At 46.1% G+C, this 18,802-nt stretch overlaps 1 protein-coding gene across 1 annotated transcript in view; it reads left to right on the top strand.

Annotated features, from left to right (window-relative positions):
* Window positions 1–18,802, top strand: part of DNAH9 (dynein axonemal heavy chain 9) — a 283,503-nt gene that overhangs the window by 224,013 nt on the left and 40,688 nt on the right. Inside the window, exons 52-57 of the mRNA XM_041000388.1 lie at window positions 2,092–2,280; window positions 5,110–5,345; window positions 10,034–10,156; window positions 11,112–11,316; window positions 13,493–13,657; window positions 15,745–15,885. Coding sequence (XP_040856322.1) covers window positions 2,092–2,280; window positions 5,110–5,345; window positions 10,034–10,156; window positions 11,112–11,316; window positions 13,493–13,657; window positions 15,745–15,885 — 1,059 coding nt within the window. The remainder of the gene's footprint in view (window positions 1–2,091; window positions 2,281–5,109; window positions 5,346–10,033; window positions 10,157–11,111; window positions 11,317–13,492; window positions 13,658–15,744; window positions 15,886–18,802) is intronic.

Genomic DNA, 18,802 nt, shown 5'->3' with positions numbered 1-18,802 from the left:
ATCCAGCTCCTTGCTTGCGGCCTGGGAAAGCAGTGGAGGATGGCCCAAAGCCTGGGGACCCTGCACCCATGTGGGAGACCTGGAAGAAGTTCCTGGATCCTGGCTTCGGATCAGCTTAGCATCAGCCATTGTGCTCACTTGGGGAGTGAATCATCGGATGGAAGATTTTCCTCTCTGTCTCTCCTCCTCTTTGTATATCTGACTTTCCAATAAATAAATAACTCTAAAAAAAAAAGAAAACCCAGCATTAAAAGATTGTTTATTTTGATGCCAACAAATTATTTTAAATTTTATTCATACATGAGCTCTTCAAAAAGGGCATGAAAAATACTTATCATGAAAAAAAATTAATATACCTATGTTTCAACCTAGTTTGCATCAGAATACGTCTACCTTTTAATTCCATTTTTCCACGGGCTTTTTCTTTTTTAAGTTCAAGTTGATTTTTTAAGCCATCTCCTGCCACAAGCATAGGGAAGGAAAAGCAATAGCCCTCAGCTGTCTGCTAAAACGTTGCAAAGTATTGCCAGCTAGGTGTAATTTCTCTTTGATCTGGAATCTTCCCTCATCCAGTGAGGGAAGCACCCTTGATAGCAGATCACACTGATTCCAGTCACCCTTTATTTATATAACAAAGCCAGGTTGGCTGGTTTTTAACTTAGGGAGTTGAGCCATACCCTGGTGGACACAGGTTGTAGCCCTGGCCTGTGTCTGTGCCGTTGTTGGTTTGAGCCTGCCACTGCCTGACTGAGATTATCTGTATGGCTGAACAGGTGTGCTCTAGAGGCCACACCTCGGCAGGTGCGTGAGAATTCATGGGGCCGGCCTACCTTCCACTCAACTTCCTGCTTGGTTTCCATGCTTAGCACAGCCTCCCCAGCCTGGTGAGCCAGTTCTCTTAGGAAACAGGATGGCCCACAGTTCCAGGAATCGGCAAAAATGCGCATCAAAGCCAGTGCCATTCCTACCATCCTAGGGAGTCTAGGGAGACTCTTGGTCATTCTGGTCTTTGTGCAACACATATCATCAGCAAATCTCTCAGGGTTTTGTCTTTCTATTTTTCAACTTTCAAGGGGAAAATAAAGGCCAAGTCCTAACGCAGAAGCTAAGCTCTCCCGTCCACTTAGCAGTGGCTCTCCTTCCAGGCAGGACACGGGTACCCAACAAGAGAGATGCCACACCATGCAGTGGACCGAGCCAGTCGGCGTGTATTCTACAGCCATTGGTACCCTGCACACACTCATTTTCTTCCAGCACCATGATTAATTACCACATCTATCTCATCACCCACTGTGAATTATTTATAGTGCAGGAACTACACTTTGTTTGTTTTCATTTCCCTGGGCTCCGGAGAAGAGCAGGGAGAGAGGTGCCCGACTTTTTACCACATCTCACAAGCCAGGCATTGTGCTACTAAATGATTTACATTCCTGGTCCTAGCCTACCTTCTCGAGGACCCTTTGGGGCTGTCTACTTCCACACACAGAGAGGGCAGAGCCTGGGAGTCCTCAGACCTGTCCCCTCCCTACGGCCCATCTCCTTTCTGCACAGTGCAGAGAAGGGTCTTGTTGTGGTCATGACTGTGGCAGCCAGCACAGAGCCTCTTATTTTGTTTGTTTGTTTTTATTATGCTTTTTCTTTTTTAAGATTTATTTTTATTGGAAAGTCAGATATACAGAAAGGAAGAGAGACAGAGAGAAATATCTTTCGTCCGATGATTCACTTAGCCACAATGGCCACAATGGCTGGAGCTGAGCCAATCTGAAGCCAGGAGCCCGGAGCCTCTTCCAGGTCTCCCATGTAGGTGCAGGGTCCCCAGGCTTTGGGCCGTGCTCGACTGCTTTCCCAGGCCACAAGCAAGGAGCTGAATGGGAAGCGGGGCTGCCAGAATTAGAACCAGTGCTCATATGGGATCCCGATGTGTGCAAGGCGAGGACTTTAGCCACTATGCTTCTGTGCCAGGCCCCACAGAGCCTGGGGGCCTGTGCCTTCCTGCTACAAAAGGACAGTGTGGGTGTCCAGTGATGGGCTCCACAGGCCTGTAGCCCATGGCATGAGGACCTCCTCTCCTCTCTCTCCTTTGCGATGTAGGTTGGAGGACTGGCTTCAGAAAACGTGAGATGGGCAGAGGCTGTGCAGAACTTCAAACAGCAGGAAAGCACGCTGTGTGGAGACATCTTACTTACTACAGCTTTTATCTCATACCTCGGCTTCTTTACAAAGCAATACCGGCAGAACCTCCTGGATGGGACCTGGAGACCCTACCTGAGCCAGTTGAAAGTAGGTACAGCCCAAACACCTGCTGACCGCATCGGCCAGTGGATGCTGGGGAAGACACCTGATACTAATACAACACCCTCTTTATGTGTGTGACTTTGGAAAGATTTATTTATTCATACATTCCTTCATCTATTTGAAAGGCAGAGTGACTCAGAGATAAAAAGTGAGATAGAAAAGATGTTTTCCATATGCTGGTTCACTCACCGGGTCATGGTCCAGGGCATAGCCAGGAGCCAGGAACTCCCTCCAGGTCTCCCTTGTGGGCTTGAACCATCTTGTGCTGTCCTCTCTGAGATATCAGCAAGGAATCTAATGCCCTCTTGCACACTCACACCCACTATCACGTGAGCATTAGGCACTGAGGTATGCACACCCGTGCATGATGTGCATGGCCATCCTCCGTCCCCTAGGCCACTGGAGCCCTGCACCTCATCTCGGAGAGAGTTCCTCTTAGAAACTCTGGAGACTCTGCCTGGCAGGCTGTCTCCTGGCATCCTCCAAGACACCAAAGAACCCTGTGTTTCTCCCAGCTCTCCCTGCTCCAGAGCCAAACCTCTACAGGAGCATAAGGGAAAGTTCTTTTTCCTAAATTCTTCATGGCACTTTGCCACCAGACCCCCAGATTGCAGTTTCTACTCATGGTTTATGGTACCTTTATCACAGCAGCTGCATCCGTCGCTCACATATGCTCTTGTGAGGAAGAACCACGAGGGTTTTCATAGAGGCTGCTCACCTTGTCTTCATGTGGGCATGTTCTGCCTCCAACTAGCCCCTCTACGACCCACTCCCCTCCACATGCACAAACAGGAAAGCAAGCTCACAATGAAAGGGGACCCACAGCCATACCCAGATACAACAGTGAGAGTAATTCGCAATATTCTCTAGGCGATTTTACACCCCTCACAGTCATCCGAGTCCAATATTCATTGAGTGTTGTGCCCACTATCCTGGAGGTTCCACCAGACACCCGAGTCCAGGATGCCTTCAGCAGGTCACAGGCTAATTGAGGGGATGAAGGTCACAAAGGCCAGGTGCAGCCAACATCCTACGCGTAAAGCTCACCATCCCACCATCCACCTGTCCTTGTATTCTTACAATACACAGCCCGTTCTATACAGCAATGGCTGGCTCAGCTCATAAATTCCTATTGGTGATGATTCACTCAACAGTGGCATGAAAGCTCCAGTGCTAGTAAATAAGAAATAAAGCTGTTATTTTATTCATCTTGAATGTTTGTGGGGAAAGAAAACCACAGGAAGATTCATCGTTCACCGAGTGAGGAAATCAAAATGCAGCACCCAGTATCAGCTTTTTAAGGGTTTTCTTTGCTTTGGGGGGGGAGGGGGAGGAGCACCAGGGTCTTTGTAGGTAGTCTGGGAGAGGATGGATGCTTCCTCAGAATTCTGTGTTTGAACACGGAAGACAGAATTTTATACAATCTTAATATATATATATATATATATATATATCGAAACACATTTTGGGTCCCAGGATAAAAGAACACTAAGGGACTACTTTTCCTTTAGAGGTTTTCTTGATAGGACACCCATCGCCATTGGTGTCTTCCGTGGAGAAAAAGCAGAGGGGGAGGAGATGGTTTGGAGAGATTTTGATGCATGAAGTGGGCCAGGCAAACCTCAGAGTGGGGAGACAGAGGGGTTGAAAGGAAGTGTGTGAACTTTGAAAATAGGCTTAGTGAGAGTCGCTGGACACAAAGGATTACATACTGTATAATTCCATTTACGTTAAATGTCCATAATAGGAAAACCCATAGAGACAGAACACGTATTAGTAATTGCCAAGAGCTAAGGATAGGGAGAAATGGAGAGTGACTGTTTAACCAGCAGGGAGATTTCCTGGTGAGGAATGAATAAATACATTCTCAAAGTAGAAAGAGCTGGGGCCAGTGAGGTGGTGTATTGGGCTAGTCCTGTGGGTGCTGGTTCAAGTCCTGGCTGCTCTATTTCCAATCCAGCTCCCTGCTCACAGTCTGGGAAAGCATCAGAGGATGGTCCAAGGCCTAGGGCCCTACATCCACATGGAAAACCCAGAAGAGGCTCCTGGCTCCCAGGAGCTTCAGATCAACCCTGCTCTGGCTGTTGTGATCATTTAGAGCTTGAACCAGCAGATGGAAATTTCTCTATCTCTGTCTCTCCTTATCTCTCTGTAATTCTGACTTTCAAATAGAATAAACAAATCATTAACAAAAAGAAGAAGGGAGACAGAGCAGTGAGTTGCATGTGTTGTGAGCAGACTCACGGGCACTGCCACTGTGCACTTCAACGTGCTTGGTGTTCTTGCTGTGTGACTCCTGCCTCCATCTCAAAGAAAAAGCATGAGCCACCAATGGAAAGGGTTTGAGACAGGCCAACAGAGACTCAAGGAAAGGGTCTTGCACATGCCTAGGGGAGGCCCAGTACGTGGATTTACAGGAGAAATGTTACATTTCCCAGATGCTGTGTAAACCAGTGAAATAGGCGAGAGGTGAAGATGGTTTGTGGAGGCTGGGAGAGAGCGCTGAAAGTCCACAGTACATGCTCACCTGAGAAACAGAGAAGTAAGCCTGTAAACATGGCTGAGAGCATTAGGTGTGTGGTGATATGCATCCAGTCATCCATAGTGGAAATGTGATCTAGGCGGGTCCACTGTAAGACCAGGAGCCAGTCAGACGGACTGAATGGCCAGAAAAGCACTCTCTGGAGTGGAAGCCTTGATGTCGCCTATGCCCTATAGACAGGCATGTAGCAAGGACGCACCGTACACAAGGACACACTATATAGTGGCTCCCACTTCCCATTGCAAGTGGGGCTGGCATTGCTGCTTTGCCAGGTCCCCATCCCTGTCACCCCGGGCCTGGATCCCCTGAGGCTGCTGATGGATGATGCTGACGTGGCTGCCTGGCAAAACGAGGGCCTTCCTGCAGACCGCATGTCCCTGGAGAATGCCACCATCCTCCTCCACTGCGAGCGCTGGCCGCTCATGGTGGACCCTCAGCTGCAAGGCATCAAGTGGATCAAGAACAAATACGGAGATGACCTCCGAGTCACTCAGATTGGCCAGAAGGGGTAAGTCACCGAGCGTGGATGTCCCTGCTTCTGTCGTGCGCGCTGGAAAACCCTCTGATGAGCAGTCGGTGAGCCCCTGCAGATGGTTCCTGCCTCCCTGATCCCCCATGGTTCTCCTCCCTCACAGCCACAGATGCCTGGGCACGGTGCCTTTGCCTTTCTGTGTCACTGCAAATCACATGGTTTTATTGTATGCTCAGTAAAGAATGGGGAGAAATAGGCCAGTATCACTGACTGTCAATCATCCCATATAGGCAATGCTTCCAGGACAAGACCCAGCTCCCTGCTAGTGCACCTAGGCAAAGGGTACGTGACTGCTCAGGCACTTGAGCAACCCACGTGACAGGCGTGGATGGAGTTCCTGGGGCCTGCCTTCAGGCCTGGCTGCTGTGGTCATTTAGGAAGGGAATCAATAAATGTAAGATCTCATCCCCTCTCTGTTTTTTCTCTATCACTCAGTATTAAGAAAAGAACTAGTGTGTATGTGGGAGAGGGGGAGGCACTTTGAAGATTCCCAACAGAGAAATCAGTGTTTAAGGAGGCAGCAATCTTAATGACCCTGAAAGACCATTACACAGCGTATACACACATGGAATTGGCACCCCGTGCTCCATATTACACACACATGTACATATATGTGTGTGTTTATATAAACATGTACCTTTATTCTATAACAATTAGCAGAAATCATGTATGACACCTTTGTTACCCTTTTCCATCAGCCCTCATGGTCATCCTTTTTCCTATGCTTAAAAAAATTATTTATTTTTTATTGGAAAGTCATATTTACAGAGAGAAAGAGAGACAGAAAGGAAGATCTTCCATCTGCTTGTTTACTCCCCAAGCCAGAGCTGAGCTGAGCCAATCTGAAGCCAGGAGCTTCCCCCAGGTCTCCGACACAGGTGCAGGGTCCCAAGGCTTTGGGCCGTCCTCGATTGCTTTCCCAGGCCACAAGCAGGGAGCTGGATGGGAAGTGAAGCAGCTGGGACGTGAACTGGCACCCATATGGGACCCTGTTGCATGCAAGGCGAGGGTTTTAGCTACTAGGCTACTGTGCCAGGTCTTTTCCAATGTTTTAAATGGCAACTCAGGGAGTGAAACAGTTGTAGAGAAAGTAGATCAAGATTATATGGGAAAGTCAGGGAGCTGTGATGGCCTGTGGGGACTAAATCCATGGATGGAAGAGTACTGTGTACGTGTGTGTGTGTTCCCTCTGTAACTACGACTTTCAAATAAATAAATATTTTAAAAGAGTTACTTTTATTTATTTGAAAGGTAGAAAGTAAGAGAGAGAGAGAGATCTTCTATCTGCTGATTTCTTAAAAGGAAGTTAAATTGTGAAACCATACTACAGTATGAAGGAAACCTTGAGGACTTTATGGCCGACGCCAAAGAACAAATCGTGTCTGATTATTTAACTAAGTGAAGAAAAGTAGTCACATAAGGACAGCTCGTACATGATTCCACTCCTATGAAGCATCTAGAATCACTAAAATCGGATGTTAGTGCCAGGGAAGTAGTTGTTTAATGGGGATGAGGTTTCAGTTTTGCAAGAAAGAGCCCTGTCTATATAACATAGTGGTGATGGTTGCTCAACAATAACAATACAGTGAATGCTGCTGAACCGTACACCTAAAATACAGTAAAGATGAAAATGTTCAGGTCCTGTGTATTTCGCCTCATTTAAAAAGATATTATGTTTTTTTTTCTTTTGAACTTGTGGAGGCAATATTTAAACCCAGGCTATCCTCATTTAGAAACTCAAGATGATCCACATGGGCAGCATGGTGAGGTCCGCCACTTCGGACAATCTCTCCCCAACATGCCTGCCTGACGGGCCAGATCATCCAGAGTATTTAAATCAAACACGTAATGCTAAAAGTTATAGTCAGAGCAAATACTGCACACCAGAGTGGGCCCCTCTGAGAGAGTGAATCATGTTGAGAAGTGACATCATCCAACCCTGGCTTTATCCCCATATGTTGGTTGAAATACTTCTTTCAGGTCAATTAAAGAATGCATTTCAGATCTGAAGACATGTTCTTTCTGCTCAGTGCTGTGTCTCTGTTCCCTGAAAAGCTGCTGCCCCACAGCAAATAAATGTGTCTTCTATTTCGTTCCCTGCTCATGTCCGCCGGCCACTTTATCACTGTGCAGTATCTTACATTTGTTCCATGTTATTTGGATCCAAAAATTGTATTTCACTGGATATAAAGGGACTTCAAAAAAAGAAGTTCATGGAAAGTGAAATTAACAGTCTATTTTGAGGCAAAAGCATTTGGAAATTCATGCATAGTTTTTCCCGAAATGCATGTTTATCATGCAGTTTTATGAAAAACTTAATGCATGGATTGCAATTATATTGCTTTAAACTAAATTGATCTTTTAATTCCATTTTTTTCAGGAACATTTTGACATAACTTCTGTGAACAGACTAATCATGTGATTGGAAAGTCTCATTTGTCTATTAATTTAATTTTTAGGGTTGGATGTGCTACAGTTCACTTTATTTTCATTTAATTTGGTCTGACTTGTCATCCACGTCTGTGGACCATGCTCAGAAAATTCTTTGTTTCTACAGAAATTATTTAAATACTCTTCTGCATTATTTAGTTATTTGTGGAATTTCTTTTTACATTGAAATCCAAGCCCCTTGAGTATGTTTCAAAGAATGTATAAGACAAACTACTTCTACAAGTGGTTATTGTTCCTATGCCATTTTTTAAATCCTACATCATTTTTTTGAACTAATTAGTTATCATTTAATTAAACTTGCTCAATTTAATATATATTAAATAATTTTACTAACTGAAGTCTTCATTCTTTTCAATTTTATCAAATACTGAGCCAGACTTTGTCTAGCTTTATATTTAGTAACATTAATTGTAATACTTCTCATTCCAGAAGTAATCTATTATTATTTTGTAAAAGGAAAATAAAATGTGAGCAAGAAAGAGTTTCAAAAGAGCAAGGAAAAAAAGCCTGTATCATTCAAAAACACTGCTAGCTTCGTGCTGTGTGTTATCCTTAAGCTTAGTGTGTGTGATATCCTTTAAGACATCTTTCTATACTGGGTGGAATGATCGTGCAGCAGGGTAAGGCCAGCCTTGGGTACTAGCATCCGCTGTCAGACTGGCTACTCTGCTTTCCCTCTAGCCACCTGCCAGTGTACCTGGGGCCAGGAGACAAAGGCTCAGATGCTTGGGTTCTTGCCATCCATGTGGGAGCCCAGAGCTGGGTCTCTTGTGTAGCCTGCCTTCATCCTAGCTTATTTAGGGAATGAATTAGCAACTAAAGATTTCTTTTCTCTCTCTCTCTCTTTCTCTCTCTCTCTAGCAGATGAAAGATTCATTCTCTCTCTCTCTCCATCACTATCAAATAAATAAATATTTTCTAAAAAGTCCATAAATGTAATAACAGATTTATTTTTCCTTAGCATCTTTGGTATCTTCCTTTAGCTTAACACTAGGATCTTCCATCAAATCCCATACATTTTTATGGTTATTTTTTGCTAGGCTTGGAATTACATCAAATTCACAAACTGATTTAGGAAAAATTGTTTTTCCCCAATAGCGTGTTTATTCAACTCTATGTAACATTAAAAAGTTAAAAAGATTTTTATTAATAGATTAATAAAATGTATTGATATGATCTAATATGCAGTCATTAAAAGTGATTATGAAATCATATTTAATGACATAGGAAAGTACTTTCAACATGTTTTATGTCCAAAAAAGAGCCAGATTATAAAATAAAAGCGCTGTAGGAGCTCAGAAATGTATGAACAAGTTATGTGGCTGGCCCTGCATGTCTGGGCTCCACGTTCCCAGATTGAATCACAAGGGCTGCAGGGCACAGCTCTTCCTTTCTTGTCGTCACTCCCTATGCCAATACGGCATGACAACTACTCACATGGACGCACGCTATGTTGGGTGTTATGATTGATGCAGAGATTGTCTAAAGTCAACAGGAGATGTGCAGAATTTTAGGAAAAACCATGCCACCAAATGTAAGGGACTCAAGCATCTGCAGCTATTGGTGTCCAAAGTGGTCCTGAAACTACTGCCCCATGGGTACCTAGCGGCGGTATGCCCAAATCTGTAGTAGTACGCATCAGACTGGTAGTGACCAACGATGGATTATGGTAAATTTCCATATCCCTTCTCTGCATTTTGTCACTTCCCCCTATTGCTAGAAATGTGTAAAGGCTTGTAACTGTCACCTTAAGTATGGAAAATGTGATACTGACAACATCCCAAGTGACAGTGGCTTCAAGTTCACTACCGTGCTTCAGCGGCTACGGACGCCTTTTGTTTCGTCTTTAGGATTGACTGATTTTAAAAGAATTACAGAGAGGAGAAAGATAGAGATCTTCCATCCACCGGTTCATTCCTCAAATGGCCTATTGGCCAGTGCTGGGTCAGACCAAAGCCAGGAGCCAGGAACTCCGTTCTGGTCTCTTATGTGGATGGCAAAAGGCCCAAACATTTGGCCCATCTTCTGCTGCTTTTCCCAGGCCACTAGCAGAGAGCTGGATTGAAACTGGAGCAGCCAGGACACAAATGTTCCTATGCAATGCCAGGAGCAGAGGTGGTGGCTTTGCATACTGTGCCACAATGCTAGCCCCTACAGCTATCTTGTTAAATTTCCTCTGCCACAGCCTGACACTGCCCAACCTGTCCCTCCAGCTACCTTCAAATCATAGAGCATGCCCTGGAAGCTGGAGATGTGGTGCTGATTGAAAACCTGGAGGAATCCATGGATCCCGTTCTGGGGCCGCTGCTCGGGAGAGAAGTCATTAAAAAAGGACGGTGAGACACGGCAGTGCTGCTGCCATGGTTAGACCTGGGGTGAAGCCTGCTCTTCCAGAATCTCACTGCTCAGCTTATGTCAAGCAGCTCCCCGGAGCACACCTTCCTCCCTTCCAACAGAGGGCTATTTAACTGTTCACCTCTCCTAGAGAAAATGTTCTAGAACAACTCTGCCTCCCACATCCTGGCAGACTTCCTTCCAAACAGCCACAGAGCACAACGAGGGAGGAACTTTAGAAGGGAGGCGGCCGGTCGAGTTGCAGCCTAACATTTCAGCATGGGCATTTTAACCCAAGCTAGGCATCTTGAGTTGTAAGAACTCAGCTCCTTATCCATGTGATGCATCCCCGCTACTTTGGGTGCTAGTCAGCGATCAGGACTAAGCAAGTGTGCAGCACGAGGAGGAGACGCAAAGAGGAATGAGGGGGGAATCAGAGGGACAGTGAGCACCTCATAATAGGGAGTGGCCATTCCCACAAAGATGGCTTGACCCAGGTTAAGCTGGTTACCTGGGCACTAAATTGTCTTGGCCTGTCCTTAGGTCATGTTCATGTAGGTGTCTAATCATTGGCACCCTGTCAGCCATGAGCAAATGTAGCCTTTGCTGTTAGCCTCTAAAGCACTCTGGCGCCAACTTTGTGCAAGCATACCTACCGCCAAACCTTGTACTGCCATCTGCTGGATCTTTCTTATATTATGCCAGTTCTCACTAGAGCTGGGTGGTGTACCGTCCAACCATGGTGGCGGTGAAAGCTCCTTCGTCCCGCTGCATCCCTGTTCCCACATGAGAGCCAAACAAGATCCCTGGGTTCATACTAAGCGTGCTCCAGAGAGATCTATCGAGTGCGGGGTCATTTTTGCTTTGACTTTGTGGGAATCAAACCCTAGAATTCTGACCCTGATCTGTTCTTCCAGGAAGGTACCCCTCACGTTCACATAAGCCTTTTTGTTCCAGATTCATTAAAATTGGAGATAAAGAGTGTGAATACAATCCCAGGTTCCGGCTCATCCTTCATACCAAGCTGGCCAATCCTCACTACCAGCCCGAGCTGCAAGCTCAGGCTACTCTGATCAACTTCACCGTGACCAGGGATGGCCTGGAAGACCAGCTGCTGGCTGCCGTGGTCAACATGGAAAGACCAGATTTGGAGCAGCTCAAGGTACAGTGAGGAGGGGAGGAAGAAAGGTTTTGCCACTGCATCCTGCAGCACCCCCTGCTGTTTATCCAGGAATTGAACCAAGTTGGCTATGCCAGACATTGGAAGAGTGTCCATCCATCTTGCCAGCTGGGGAACAGAAAACTGGAGAAGGGAGAATAAGAGCTGAGAAACAGAAGAGACAGTTGGAGTGTTGGCAGCCCTATAACCAAGAGCAAGGTCTCGTCTAGGGCCTTGGCCGTGGGGGCGTCTGATCCCTTAGGCTCCCATACCAACACTCAGAACCAAGGGGAATTAAATTCTGCAAAGGAAATAGCAATACGCTCTATTATATTAAGTTGTGTCTTCATGCACTCAGGCTGCCATGACAAAACATCACAGAGTAGGTGATTTGACAGTGGACATTTATGTTTATATGGTCCTGTAGGGCGAAAGTCTGAGATCAGGATGCCAGCATACCCAGTGTCTGGTGAGGCCACTCCTGGTCACCCTCATATGGCCTCTTCTTTGTGAATGCATGGAGATGTGTAAGGGAGGAAGAGAGAGAGAGAGAGGGAGAGAGGGAGAGATTGAGCTCTCCTGATTCTCTGCTTATAACAGCACTAAGTCCCTTAGGCCAGGACTTCAGTTTCATTCAACTCCATCACCTCCTTCAAGGTCCTATTTCCAACACAGCCATACAGGAAGTTAAGGCTTCAGCATAGCGATTTAGCATGATAGGGACATGATTCTGTCCACAGCTAGCAGATGACCTGTTCTTTCCTCAAAAAAGAAGAAGAGATTTGGTTGTATCAGACAACCCCCAAATGACAGAGCATGGGAGACTGCTTTCAGAGCTATCCAGGACTGTATCCTGCAGTCATTCCCTTGTGGAACAAAACCCTCGTGGAGCACCAGCTCTCTGCCGGGCAAAGAGTTTAGGTACGGAGGGTTCATCAGTAAACACGGGAAATTGAGTGTCTGTCCTTAACAGACTTACAGTCCGGTGGAGGAACACGGGCTAGCAGATGGTAGACATGACGAAGCATGGCATCTCAGGGATAGGCACGGTTGTAGAGAAGTAGGCAAAGGTTATATGGGAAAGTCAGGGAGCTTCGGTTAAACAACGATGTTCTGAGAGTCCATGGGAAACTGACATTTGAACTAATTCTTGAATGGTTTGAGGGTCTCTGAGCTCAGAAGATCCCTTAGTGGACAGAAGAGTAAGTTCTGCTCTTCAAGGGAGAAGAGTTGCGTGTTATCAGGAAACAGCAAACAGCTGTGGGCATGGCTGGAGTCTCCAGTGCAGCACCTGTCTTTCCACAGACCCTGTGACTACACAAGGACCCAGGGGAGCTCCAGTCTCCTCAAGTTAAGCCCCCCAGTGTCCCACCCCCAAAGAGATTGCTCTAACAACAAATTGTCCAGTGTGTTAGGCTATGGAGCCTAAAGTTCAGAAAGGGGAGGTAAGGCTTGTCTGAACTATCCCAGTGCCTGTTAATATTTATTTTAAAGAAGAAAAGAAGAAGAAATCTCAAAGGAGAGCTGTCCATTTCGGAGTAGTAAAGTGATGATAGAATATTCTAGAAAACTGGGAGTTGCTCTTATTGTCTCCTTAAAGAAAGAAGTTCTGTTTAGCATATGCTGAACTCAGCCCTAAAGTCAGGACTAGGATTGACCCCTCTGGGAGGCAATGGGGTGCTGGGGGGGTGGATGCAAGCAATGCTGAAATGCAGAGAGGAAAAATTGGCCCAAGGTCACATGCCTAGTGATGGTGTGGCTGGGATGGACGACGTGCTCAGGGTCTCAGGTACTCCACTATTTATTCTCCAGATTACTCTCGCTCAGAAAAAGGACTCTGACTCCATTTGTGTTTCTTGAGTGCAGGAAACAGGGTCCCCATCCATGGGTTCATCCCCCAAATGCTCACAACAACCAGAGTTGGGCCAGGCCAAAGCCAGGAGCCCAAGTCTCCACGTGAGTGGCAGGGGAGTACTGGAACCACTGCCTGTGTCTCCCAGGGTGTGCATTAGAAGGAAGCCAAATCAGAACCGGGCCTTCCTACACAGACTGTAGGTGTCTCAAGAGGTGACTCAACTGCTCCACCAAACACCTACCCCCACAGCTTCTGTTCAGAGCTGCCCCTGGAGGAGGATACTCCGATGTCTCGCCCTGACTCCCCCTTACTTGGTGTTTGCAGTCGGAGCTCACAAAGCAGCAGAATGGATTCAAAATCACCCTCAAAACCTTGGAAGACAACCTGCTCTCACGCCTCTCCTCTGCTTCCGGGAACTTCCTGGGAGAGACGGCCTTGGTGGAGAATCTAGAGAGCACCAAGCAGACTGCTGCCGAGGTGGAGACAAAGGTAAAACCCGCTGTGGCCAGTCCTTGAGTCTTAGGACTTTAGCCCTCTTGGCACCTTTCTTCTAGAAAGTCCAGCTGGCCTGGATTTCTCAAGACACCTTCAGTATCTCAGAATCCCCACCTTCTAGAAAAGGCTCTTAACGTCTCAATTCCACAGATGTTTTGCTGAGCCCTAAAGTCTCGGCAGGGTCTGGTGTTGTGGCTAGGGAAATAGGAGCTCAGACTTAATGCCACAGACGGCGTCTGCAATTGTCCTGGTGCCGGGGACCTAGTGTATTGTCAGTTGACTGATTGTCAGGCACCATTGCACTCCAGGAAAACCCACTGGATGGCAAATTTCTCACAGGTCTCATTTTAATGAGAAAACTTCAAAAACATCCCAGGAAATTGATCTCACAGAAACGGTAACATCCAGGGAAACAATTACAGTTCTGCAGCTGCGTTCCTTTTTGTCACAACACTGGACAGGCATTTAGTCCTCCTCCTCCTCATGGGGGACTAAAAGAAGTGACTTACCAGAGGGGCAGGGGGCCAAATTCCTCAGCTTTTCCTGGAAAACAGTTGAACTTTGCACCAATCCCCTTCGCCATCCTTAGACCTGCCTCTTCCTCATTCTTTCCATTCCCTACTCCTGTAGAATGTCCTTGAAATCTTCTCATTCTGTCTGCTATGGCCCATCTCTGTTTCTTTGGAATGTTCTCATAACAATTTCATCAGGCCTCTCTTTCACGTTGTTGATTTTTTTTTTTTTTAGTTCTAGTCTATTCCACAACCTTCCAATGAGTTCTTTTTCAGTTGCACCTGTCCTTTTTTTATACTGCCCTTGTTTTAAGCTCTCTTTCCTATCTACTGCTATTAAATACACTGAATAATTAGTGAGTTTCTGCTCACTCAGCCGTCATAATGCTCAAGAGGTTGGTTCTGAGGTTTGGGTTTTCCTTTTTCTGATGGGTTGGTTGGCTTTTGCTTTGGGCTAGTGTTTGGTCTGGTAAGGTACCTTCTAATTGTCCCCTTTGGAAGCATGCCCTCCAATCTTACGCATGTATTGAAGAAGACCTTCAACAGAATTCTGGGTTTTTCCTTTAAGTCTCCTGCAAATCCTCAAGGCCTTCTCTCTATTTGGCGGCATACAGGCAGAACACACCACGGTTTGTATCGAGCGACATATTCTCACGGAAATCCTTGTCTCTCATGCTGAGATTTCTTCTTGATTTTCCCTAGGAAAAAAACTTTCGGAAAATATACTATTTTATTGGAAAACATGTTCTTGGGGAATTCACATACTATTTCATTTAAAAAAAAATAAGAAAGAGGGAAATTATGCTATGTTTCTTCTTCTGAAATTCCACTGCTTGGAATGCTAGCTGAGTTTCAAGTAGTATGTGTTATTCGGCATCTCCCTGAAATCTCTCTCATTAAAGAAGCAGCTCGGGTGCTGGTCTGGCTCACACTTCCCACCCGGAAGCTGTACCTTCTCTCACGCCTTGCTCACTCAAGTTCTAGTGAGAAATGATCACGCTCACCGTTCCTGCTGAGTTTGGCTTTGCTTTATTTTTACATTATTCAGAGAGATAAGACAAGATTGGGAGAACCAGGTTCACTCCCCAAAGGGCCCCAACAGCCGGATCTGTGCCTGACTCCAACCGAGAGTCTACCAGGAGGGTGCCAGGGAACCAGGCCCTTGGGTCACCTTCTGCTGCCTTTCCAGGCACGTTAGCAGGGAGCTGGGTGGCAAGCAGAGCAGCCAGGCTGAAAACCGGCAGTTCCATATGGCAAACCAGCATCACAAGCAGTTGTGTAACCCACTGTGCCATAAATGTCCAAACCCACAGTCACTTTTCAACACTCTGCCCTCTGCCTCCAGCCCAATCCACTGTACTCCTTCTACACACACACATGCACACAAATACATACTTACACAAACACACACAGACGTATGCACATACAGATATACAATGCACACATACATACATACACACCCACACACACACACACGCAGTCACCTGCCTGCTCAGGAAGACAGGCCAGGCTGATTCTCAGAAGCTCTGGCTGGTTTGAACCATGGACTGCTCTTCATCTCCCCCACAGGTCCAGGAGGCCAAGGTGACCGAAGTGAAAATCAACAAGGCCCGAGAGCACTACCGACCCGCAGCTGCCCGAGCCTCCCTGCTCTACTTCATCACAAGCGACCTCAGCAAGATCCACCCCATGTACCAGTTTTCTCTCAAGGTGATTTTCTCTCAAGGTGATAATCCTAACAAAGCAGTATCACACAGTCCTGTGCCTCATTAGCCATGGGAGATCTTTAAAATCAATACCAGGACAGCAGCTGCACTGCAGTCTGAGCTGTATCACAAGCCTCATTCTCTCTCTCTCTCTCTCCCCCAGCCCCCTTTCTCCCTCTTTAAAGATTTATTTACTTTCACTGGAAAGTCATATTTACATAGGAAAGAAAAGATAGAAAGATCATCCACTGACTCGCTCCCCAAATATCTGCAATAGCTGGAGCTGAGCTGATCAAAAGCCAGGAGCTTGGAGACTCTTCCAGGTCTCCCATACAGGTACAGGGTCCCAAGGCTTAAGGGTCATCCTCTACTGCCTTCCCAGGCCTCAAGCAGGGAGCTGGATGGGAAGCAGGGCAGCTGGGATACAAACCAGTGCCCATATGGGATCCCAGAGCATTCAAGGCAAGGACTTAAGCCATTAGGCTACCGCACTGAGCCCATGCCTCATCTTTTTAGTTGGGTCTACATGACTTATTGGTGACTTTGGGCTGGAACAGAAGCCAGGAGCCAGGCAAGTGTCATCCCCATTCATTCACTAAAACACATACAAGACAGTGGGTGCTTACCTTCCTGCGTATATGGAAGAGGATACCCAGGAAACAGAGTTGAAACTGACACAGGGACCATCAGATATGTGTGACATCCGTGCAGATTAAAAACCAACACAGGGCCATAAGAGTAGGCCAATTTGCAGTTTTCTGGTTGTTGAAATATTCCCCAAACCCAAGATGTTAGCAGATTATAAGTGCTGACTAAACTCTATCTCGTTCATGAAAAAATAATGACCTATAAATTTTAAGCACATCTCTGGAAGTGCATCTTTCTCCCGCAGAGCATTCACCCAAAGACCACAATTAAAAAGGCATTAGGAGGTGGTGGAGCAGTTCCCAACAGCTCCTCTGGTTTGATCCGACAGAAAGGACACAGGCCTAATCAGTGAAATAGGAGAGACAGAGAGAACATGGGCACAGGGATTTTGTGCATAGAGAAGGAAAATGGCTCCGTTCTGTGCAATGTTTCCAGCTAAGTATTCTGGATGCCAAAAGGAGGGGCTGGAGCTGGGCAGCTGAGCAGCCAGAGAGGCCTCATTACCTGGGGACCACTCAAACAGATGGTGCTTCATCCCTTTCCAATCCTTTCCCCTTAACTCAGAGTGTCTACTTGGTCAGTGGATTCTATTTACCATATTGTATGTTTCTAAAAGAAATCCAAAACTCGGTCTTATATTCAGGTCAACACAACCTATGGAAGGAGTTATTTTGAAAGAACAAAGAGGTTAACATAGTAAGCCCAGTAGCCACAGGACTATCCCACCAACAGCACCACCACCACTGTCGATTCCGAGAAGTAAAAAACAGCTATAGGAATTTATCAGGAGCCTCCCATAGCGACTATTCCCCCCAAAATGAGAAATCAGATCAAATCTTTGAAAATATGTGTTCAAAACTGTGTAGTAAATTGCTTTTGCAGCAGGAACAGCCAGATACAGGAAGCTTTGAAACCCCATTTGAAAAAGCAGGGACATGCAGTTTGGGTCCCTAGGGAAGCTATTTGTTGGCTAACTTGATCATTGGTATAAGATGTAAATACTAAAGAGAAGGAACTGAAGGAAAGTTCTCCCACGTTACAAAAGCAGCAGTGCACGTAAAAGCCTTTGATGAGCTGAAGGAAAGCTTGTCTGCACACCTTCATGGTCTCAGCTCTCTTTGGGGGTTGAAGTTTAGAGTGCTACCCATTGCTGGTAGGGAGCAGATAGGCATTCTCAGAGCATGGCAAGTGCAGATTGGCCACTGGGGCAGGGGACAGGGTGTGCATTGGAGTCTGCAGCAGGAATATGTCAGAAGTGTGTATTTGCTCTTATGCAATGCAAAAAAAAAAATTTTAAGGGCTAGGTTTTGCATAAACTTGAAAAACCATCTCGTGGTTAAGGAGGAGCCTTTAATGATTACAAAGTATATTTATTTGTTGGGTTTTGAGATTCAGCAATAGGCTGGGGAAGAAAGGGCTGAGGTGACACACTCCTGGACCCAACATTCCTTGGTGTCTTCCATACTGGTGCACATCCTCACTTGCTCTGTTGTGTGTCTGATGTGCACAGAGGCATGGCTGGAGGGATACATTCCTGAAGGAGATGAGCAAGGGAAGCATCAGGCAGGAAGAAAGAAAAAAAGAAACACAGAACACTGGCTTCCAGGGCCTGCTTACCTGTTTGCACTGGTCCTCACAGAGCTTTCCAAAGACTTCAACCGGCTGTTAACACTTAAAACTAGGGAAAAGTTTTGTAAATCCCAGTTTGAGGCTTTACATGAAAATCTAGAGGATTGGAAACACTGAGTTTACATTCAGCCTGGCATGCATGGCTGGAGCTGAGTGTGGCAGCTCCCTATACAAGCACCATCCCCGTGCACTTCTACAGACCCTATCTCTCCCTGCGCAGTGTCATCCACCCGGCCCCTGAAGCTGTTTGAGTTTGAGACCCCTGATGTAAGACATCCTTCATACCTGGCCTATGTGCTTTTGAGCATAAACAGTCTGTTCAACAAACATTTTTTCTGTATCTGTTTTATGTGACGACTGGGACTAGAACTTGCAAAATATAAAGAAGTGAGCAGGGTCTTGCCATCAATCCCACTGTGTGCTTAATCTGCTTTAAATGAAAAGATGAAAAAGTGCCAAAGATACAAGGGCCCTAAGAGGTTGCAAAAGCTGATGGTTAACTACAAGCTCATCTGAATTAACACTAAGACCACATGGGCAACAGAAGAGGCATTCTTCAACAAGCTATGAAAGTGGGCATTAGACCCACTACCGGTGCTGCCTTGCTGTAATGCCAGAAATAAAAAGAAGAAGAAAGTTCTTTT

This window comes from Ochotona curzoniae, unplaced genomic scaffold (assembly GCF_017591425.1).
Source record: "Ochotona curzoniae isolate NIBS_2020 unplaced genomic scaffold, NIBS_Ocur_1.0 scaffold_2453, whole genome shotgun sequence".
NCBI classification, from domain to species: domain Eukaryota; kingdom Metazoa; phylum Chordata; class Mammalia; order Lagomorpha; family Ochotonidae; genus Ochotona; species Ochotona curzoniae.
Note: the sequence above shows the minus strand (reverse complement) of the source record. Positions and strands in the feature narration are given on the sequence as shown.